This window comes from Cupressus sempervirens, chromosome 5, assembly GCF_028749045.1.
Source record: "Cupressus sempervirens isolate cs-2001-9-10 chromosome 5, ASM2874904v1, whole genome shotgun sequence".
NCBI lineage: Eukaryota > Viridiplantae > Streptophyta > Pinopsida > Cupressales > Cupressaceae > Cupressus > Cupressus sempervirens.
In genome coordinates, this window is record NC_143122.1 from 92,664,662 (window position 1) to 92,673,402 (window position 8,741).

Below are 8,741 nucleotides of genomic sequence, written 5' to 3' on the forward strand. Positions count from 1 at the left end.
AAATGACCAACAGTTACAAAGTATGTTATATTAGAAAATGTTATGTAGCATTAATTGTGTACTTTAAGCATCTCTTTTTTATTTCTCAAAGAAAAACTAGAGGGAATTAGGAATTCATTGAAATTGCAATGTATAATACAAAGAATACATTTATGAGGCAAGAGCCTACAATACAATGGTAACTTGTGAGCCTCTCACGTGGGAGGTCTTGGGTTCGAATTCACTTAACACATAAAATTAATTAATTACAATAAATAATAATAATTAATCTAGGCTTTGGTCATTTACCGATCCAAAAAATAATAATACAAAGAATACATTTATATGGCTACTAATATAGAATCTACAAATTAAAATACATCAAAATCTAAAGCTTTGGAATGATGTAAGATACTAAGATTTTATTTGAGCTCTACAACTTCATCAAGTGTGAATTTTTTTGCTGATACATTTGTATAATTTACTTTTCCAAATGTAACCACCAATGGATATCGAGATGAAGGATCCTATATAGACAAATACAATATATTAGATCAAATAATAATAATAATAATAATTGCAAATGCATTTCATACAATAATAAATATAATTTTTGTGATTATATTCTTAAGACCAATTTAAATAAATTTATACGTGCACAAATATGATTCTTAGAATATTTTATTCTATTTTTAGAAAAAAAAAAATCCTATTAATATTAATATTAATACAAAAATAATATCTAATTATTATGAATATAATTACTTCAGTATTTAAGTTTAACTTTAAAATAAATAAAATGAAATAAAAATATTTAAATTATATATAAGTTTACTTTAGACCAATAAAATAAAATAAAAAATTAAAGATTGATTATATTTATATTTTGTAATAAAAATATATATGATTGTAAAATAAATTTTATTATAAATTAAAAATCATATCTCATATATATTGAAGAGAAGGTGGATATTAGTCATAAATAATCATTTGATTTTTTTATTTAATAAAATTAAATTTAATGAAAGTAGGTTTTCAATAATAAAAATGAGGTTTAAAGTTTTTTTTTTGTTTATATGTCCTTTCTTGGAAAAGCATACCATTTCTAACAATTTCATTAAAACACTAACAAACTATTATCTCATTAAGAAAATACTTAATATTACTTTAAAAAGGTTAACAGAAACCCTAACCCTCCAATATTCCAACTATTTCAACTGAAAAAATCAAACCTTTGAAAAGCAATATACTAAAAATTATATAAAACTTATCCAAAATGAAATTTTCATCAAATTTATTATTGAATTGACAGCACCAAGTGAAGAACTAAACCTACCTAATCCATTGCCACAATTGATCCCACACCATTATATCAGTATGATTCTCGTCTCAAAACTTTTACCTAAAAATTAACCACAATAGGCCTACTTATAGATACAAGAACAACCAATGTATGGGGTCCCCTTCTCCCAACAGAGGCAGGACCACTGAGACCTACCTCAAAAGCAGCCACATTTGCATAAGAAATCACATAACCTCACCGCAGTAACCCGAGACCTGAAGAGGGTTGCCTGAGACAACCCAGAAGACCCCACCAGGAGACACAGTAGTATGGGCAGAGGACTTCTCACGAGAAACACCCCCAAACACAAAAATCACAGCAGCAAGAGGATAGTGGGTGGGAACATCAGCATTTTGAAAAGTAGTGTGAACGGGAATAGTGTGAGCTTGAGCGGGAGCATTTTATTGCATTGTTATTTGCTTTGCATGTTATATATTGTGGAAAGTATTGGTGAAAGTATAAATGTTTTTAATTTAAATGATTCACCCCCCTCCACCGCTCTCTTAATGTCTCCTAATATTAACATACATATGATATATTAATTCTCAATCATTGTCATATTCACTAGTTTATTTGATAATCTAAGTAAAATTAAGACTTATCAATTCAACAAGTTAGCTAACATCTATATATAAATAAGGCCTCAAAGGAGTCATTTAATATCTTGAGCCTTAGTATTTCTATGTAAGTGTATATTCTTATCTTACACTTTATGCAAAGTTGAGAATTAAGAAGAAAAAAAAACTATTTTCTAACCGAGAAATTACAAATAAGGCATTAATAAATAAGTATAATGTCACAATTTGTTAAGGTTAAGAGACCTTAATTCTTAATTTCTAAAACATACAATATGAAGAATTATTTGAGAAAGGGAAGGGAAGACATATATAAGACTCGTTTTAAATATCAAAGTCCTAGGTAATCTATTTGTAGTTTCTTTCTAGATATCCTAAAGTGAAGGAATCAATTTTTAGAATATCTTGGATGTTTGATGTAAGAATATCCAAGGTGTAAAGACAATCATACAAAACCTAAATATATTTATTTAGGCACATTGAATTTTAATCCATTGTCATTATTTCTAGATTGTGACACCTTTCCAAGTTGTACAACATTTGGTTATAATTCCTAGCTTAATGGTCCAATGGAGGTTCATTGGATGAACCACATATAGTCATTCTAAAAGTTTACCTTCTACAAATTTCATCGTGTCATATTTTGCTTGCATTGTATTGTATATCACCTTGCAAATAAACCAAATCATTCCATAAGTTGGATTATGCTATGTACATCAGTAGTTATTAATAAAACATGGTTAGCCTTGATTCTAGGTTCAAAATATTGACTTTGTGAAGACAATAAAAGTTTGGTAGAAAATAGGAGAACATGTATTGTATTGCATTTTGAGAACTCTATAATTTGCATTTATTTTTCCCATATGTCTTTGAAGGTTGTAGTCTTGTGTTGTGAATTGTTTGTAATAGATTGAAATATATTGAGTATAGTTTTTCAATAAAGAATATATTTATGCTCATTTTGTGTCAATTTAATTCCATAAATTATAATTGTGTTATCATTTGCATAGTTAGACAATCCCATATTGAATCCTCTAGCATTGATTGTGTCAAGAACCCTCTTTATATATATGTAGTTAGAGCATATTTTGATATTCAATTTAAAAATAGATGTACTACAATTATTTTGATGAAACTTATGTACACAATGAAGTGTTAGAGATGCATAATTTTCTTTTGGGGATATTTTTTTTATTTACAACTAGTTTGTCTATGGTTGGTCCTTTAATAGTTTAGACCTATATGCAATGCATACAAGTGGGAGTATTTTGTCAAGGTTTTGTACACCTTGCATACAACATAATTTATATTTAAATTATGAAATGATCATACATATGAAATTGTAAATATCAATAACATGGGTGGCACATTGAGATGTCATTGTTTAGTTAGCATATCGTCAACTTAGAACATTAGGAGGTCACTATTTAGTTAGTGCATGGTCAATTGGTCTCATTGGAGGAAGACATTCAATGTTTTAGCTATCTATAAAATATATTTAATATTATTAAAGTAGTTAAGGCACATGTTACAAGCCAACTTGGTTTTGGGGAACAAATTGACCACCATGGAGATGATTGATGATCAATTAATATGTAAACTAGGTGCATTGACTAGTTTTGCTTAGGTTATTAAATAAAGGTGTGAAGTTGGCTAGAAAGTTTCTTATGGATTTCCTTTTGTTTTTTGATCTCTTGTCTATACCAAGGATGATTGGAATGTAATCTTCATTATCTATTGTTCATTCATTTGATCTTTTCCTACCTGCTCATTGTTAATGTAGCTTAGGCTTGGCTTAGATTTCTTGTTGGGAAGTTTTTGAGGAGCATATGGTGCAATGTTTCACTTACATGGAAATTGTTGTCATGAGGATAGCAACAATAGCTCACATTTTATATTATATCTCTTGGTCAAGAATATTGATCTCTATGATAAGTGTTAGAGTAAATGATTCATTTCATTTCATTTATTAGTTTAGCTTTACTCCCTACTTAAGATTTCACTTTATGCACATGCATTTCTATTTAATAATTAATTATTAATTATTAAATATCATTTACCTCTTAGGGTTTCCCTATTAGGTTTATAAAATCTCCTTATTAGGATTGATCTATTGTATTTTCATTTATTCTTTTAGCCTAATAATATATTTTTGCATATTTCTAGAGGCAAACCCTTTCCTTCTCTTGTCTTTTTCTTCTCTAACAGGTCCTTGCATGCAAGTGTTCTACTAGATCTATGGATTTGTTCTCATCAAATCCTCACAGTATCAGAGATGGGGATCAATTTTGTTGCTTCAGCTAATTCGCTATGGTTTTTACTATCTATTGTATCAGCCTTATGTCTCTTTTTATATTTTTTGACATCCTTTTGTAGTATTTTTGTAAATGCACTGAGCTAAAGTGTCACTTTATTGCATTTTAGGATCTTGCACATCTTTTTGTTTTGTTGTAGTCGCACTACATTATAAAGTGCCTTGGGGGTTCGTGTTGGCCATATTCGTCTTTTTTTTATCAAGTGAGTGTTTCTTTCACAACATTAGCCTCATGATGTGTCAATGACACATGCCATTATAGGTATTTGTACTTTTTTTGCACTCTCAATGTTTCAAGTTCTTCTTTCTGCAAGAGATATTGCATTCAATTTTAGTGTTCATGTCTTACCTCTGAGCATTATAGGGTTGTTATGTTGGTTCTACTTCTTTCTTGGATTGATGGAGTGAGCTATGTATTTAGTATTTGATTATGTTGGTTCTACTTCTTTCTTGGTTTGATGGAATGAGCTAATGTATTTAGTATTTGAGCCTATGTACTATGTGATTATAGTGGATGGATACTTATGCATTTTGATGAGATGGATCATTTACCATATAGACATTCTTTTATTCTTTTTTTTGGAGACCATGAAGATACCTTCCATCTTCGATTGATCAGCTCTTTAGACTTGGTCTTCTCTACCTGGCCATGTTTTATACAATGGAGGTTCTTCAGATCAACAGTTTGGCAATGTTTGCAACTTCATGCTTCAATGGTGTTCTTAGTGATAATCTTTTGTTCCTATCTTCTAGGACAATCCCTAGTTTGGAGGCTTCTTCTGTCCTTCACTAGTTCTTTTTAGCATTATTTTCATCTCTTTTTGGAGTAGGGTTTTCCCCCATGTGGTTTTCTCTATTTCTCCTCTTTTTAGAGATTTGGTTGTGCTTGGGTACCACATCAAGCCTTGTTGTCAAGACCCACATTTTCTTTCAGTCTTAGTTTCTAGGTTTTTAGTTACTCCCTAATTTTATCTTAAGGGGGGATCTACTCTTAAATTTGGTGCATGTTTAGTAACATATCTATGATCTTGACCTTGGTAGTGTATTTCCTTCCAATGTGTGTCTTTTTATCTATTCTAAGTCATTTGCCTAAGCCAAAATATTTTGTTTGTCAAGAAAATGTCTCTATGGTATAAAAGAATTACCTTCTTGTTGAATTTGGGGGTTACAATACAGATCAAACTATATACTCATAATAGTCTCTTTTTTTTAATTTACTTTCTCATAGGTCATCTTGCACTAATTTTAGGATTGACAAGTAACCTCAATTGGCCTTGAAATTATTCATAGGGTATAGACAAGGCAACAAAATTGAGGAGAATCTAATAAAAGAAAGTTGAAACTTCGTAATAAAAAAGGGTAATATAAACGTTTGAATTATAGAATTTGTCCAGAACAAAGAACTATTCTTCAACCAATAACATCAAGAAACTTGTAATTCCCAAAAAACAAGTCGATTAATTTAGATATTCTACAATCTAATCACTTCTAGGCATATCATGCCAAATTTTAGTTTAAAGCCACTTTACAATATGAAACTGCCAACTTAGTAACAAAGTATGTTATATTAGAAATTGTTATGTAACTTTAATTGTGTACTTTAAGCATCTCTTTTTAATTTCTCAAAGAAAAACTAAAGGGAATTAGGAATCCATTGAAATTGCAATGTATAATACAAAGGATACATTTGTATAGCTCTTAATATAGAATCTACAAATTAAAATACACCAAAATCTAAAGCTTTGGAATGATGGAAGAAACCAAGATTTTATTTGAGCTCTACAACTTCATCAAGTGCGAAATTGTTTGTTGATACATTTGCATAATTCACTTTTTCAAATCTCACAACCACTGGATATCGAGACGAAGGATCCTATTTAGACAAATACAATATATTAGCTCAAATTAAAAAAATCAATAAAAATTGTAAATGCATTTCATACAATAATAAATATAAGTTTTGTGATTATACTCTTAAGATCAATTTAAATAAATTTGTACATGCACAAATATTTTCTTAGAATATTTTATTCTATGTTTAGAAAAATAAATCCTATTAAAATAAATATTAATACAAAAAATATCTAATTATTATGAATATAATTACTACAGTATATAAGTTCACTTTAAAACAATAAAAATTAAAATTAAAATTAAAGATAGATTATATATATATATATATATATATATATATATAAAATAAATTATATCTCATATATATTGAAGAGAAGGTGAATATTAGTTATAAATAATTATTTAATAAAATTAAATTTAATGAAACTAAGTTTTAAATAAAATAATGAGGTTTGAAGTTTTGTTTATATGCCTTACTTAGAAAAGCATACCATCTCTAACCATTTCATTAAGACACTAACAAACTATTATCTCATTAAGAATTAATATTACTTAAAAAACTTAACAGAAACCCCAACCCTCCAAGATTCGAACTGTTTCAACTGAAAAAATCAAACCTTTAAAAAGTAGTATACTAGAAATTATGATAAAACTTATCCAATATGAAAGTTCCATCAAATTTATCCAAAATGAAAGTTCCATCAAACTTATCCAAAATGATAAAACGTACCTGATCCACTGCCACAACCGATCCCACACCATTATACCAGTATGATTCCCGTCTCAAAACTTTCACCTAAAAATTTAACAATACACATATAATTGTAAACAATAAATTTGTCTGCGGCTGATTGTCCAACACGAACATATAAAAGAATGTTGCGTTCTAAACTTCAAAATTGCTATCCGCTAAAATCCCATCCCGAAAAGGTCATTTTCTCAAAAGTTCCATTAAAATCGCAAATTTTTGAAGAAAAAAATCTTGAGACTTTACTTTTAAAATATGTAAAACTAGTTTCTACCAAATTAAGGCCTAATGATCAGATCATTTTTAATTAAATGGAAAATATAGTGAAAATTTGATGTTCAATCAAGCAATAATTCAAAAATTCAAACACGGATATGGAAAGCTATAAAAACAGCCTCTCAAAGGCTTCGGCCGTCTCAATCCCTGTGGCTCTCAACGCAAAACAGTAAAACACTAATGGTCAGACCAATTTGATTAAAATGAAAAATCCGGTGGAAATTTAATTGTCGATCGAACTGCTTTTGCAAAATTGACAGCACTTTCGAAGAAGAGACGAAGGCATTTCAGAGGAAAACGCAATTGTTGCTGTAGAAAAGCTACCGAAACGGCGCAGGCAGAAAATCTGCGCCTACTGAAGTCATAACAGCTTCGGCAATTTCAATCCGTGGCATCTCTCTTGACGCAAAAGAATAAAACTACACATTTAACCCTAATTTCTACACTATTAAAACAAATGTGCGGAAAACTAATAATCGGATAATTGATTAAAATGGAAAATAAGGTGCAAATTCAACGCTCGATCAAATGTTTTGACTAAAATGACAGCTCTGTCAAAGAAAAGACGGAGCCGTTTCAAAAGAAAATGCAATCGTTGCTGCAAGCTACAGAAACCGAGCAGGCAGAAATCAGCCCTGGAAAACTATAGGAAGAGCCTTTAGAAGCCAAAACAGCTCCGGCCGTTTAAATCATGGCATCTCTGGTAATGCAAAACAATAAAACTACACATTTAACCCTAAATTTTACAAATTTAAATAGGAAGTGGAAAAATAATGGTCGATCAATGTGTTTTTGAAATATGACAGAAATGTTTCAAAGAAAAGACGTTACCAGAGCAAAGCTACAGAAATAACCGTAGAAGAACATTTGGAAATGCAAACGAGAAAAACTACAGATCTAAGTCTCGAAGAAACTTTAGAAAACATATATTAATTTGATTAAAATGTAAAATATGGTGCAAATTTAATAGTCGATCAAGCTCCTTGTTCAAAGATAACAGCCGTTTGCAGGAAAAGATAAGAGAAAAACTACAGATTTAACCCTATAACAAACTTTGGAAAACAGATCAAACAGAACTCACCTTGGCTCCACGCTTGGGTCCAACAGGAGGGGGCTTGGCCACTGGAGCTTCTTCCTTGGCAGCAGGAGGGGGTGGAGGAGGAGGAGCAGAAGATTCTTTCTTTGCAGCGAGCACCTTAAACCTGGCAGAAACCATGGGGGATTTCACATTGCTCTGCATCCTCACAAGCGTGGGAGAACGAGAAGACAAAGACGCAGCAGAGTTTGTACTGCGCGGTGATGATAACATTGTAGCAGACGCCATAGAAGAAGCCATTGTAGCTGCAGCCATTTTTTTGTAATCTTTTCCTCACCACTCTTTCTGTGCTGCAGATTCTTGCTGTATATCTTGGAGTGTTATCCTCAATAGAGATGGTCTTAACAACGATAAAAGGGCGATTCCCCAACGACCAGTAGGATCCCACCACATCAGCAGCATGTTGTGAGCTTAAAGATAAGTTCCGTCTGTCTATTGCAATATCTCTAAACTGCTCTCCACCACTAGTTTATTTCTTTTTATATATTCTGATTTGTTCTCTCATTTTATTCAAAGTAAAAAAGGCTAGAAAATTAAAACAGCATTGCAGATAAAGT

General features: G+C 30.6%; 1 protein-coding gene across 2 annotated transcripts; it reads right to left on the reverse strand.

The window, feature by feature from the left end:
* Window positions 1-381: 381 nt before the first annotated feature.
* Window positions 382-8,498, reverse strand: LOC149554706 (uncharacterized). 2 transcript variants are annotated; one of them, XM_089828757.1, is made up of 3 exons: window positions 8,170-8,498; window positions 6,795-6,860; window positions 382-506 (listed from the first exon to the last, which is right to left on the reverse strand). In XM_089828757.1, exons 1-3 carry the CDS (start codon window positions 8,437-8,439, stop codon window positions 402-404), a joined length of 441 nt encoding a protein of 146 aa, XP_089684883.1. In that variant the 5' UTR covers window positions 8,440-8,498; the 3' UTR covers window positions 382-401. The 2 variants fall into 2 exon arrangements, with proteins under 2 accessions (XP_089684883.1, XP_089684882.1); XM_089828756.1 differs by lacking the exon at window positions 382-506 and adding an exon at window positions 5,845-6,083.
* Window positions 8,499-8,741: the final 243 nt, after the last annotated feature.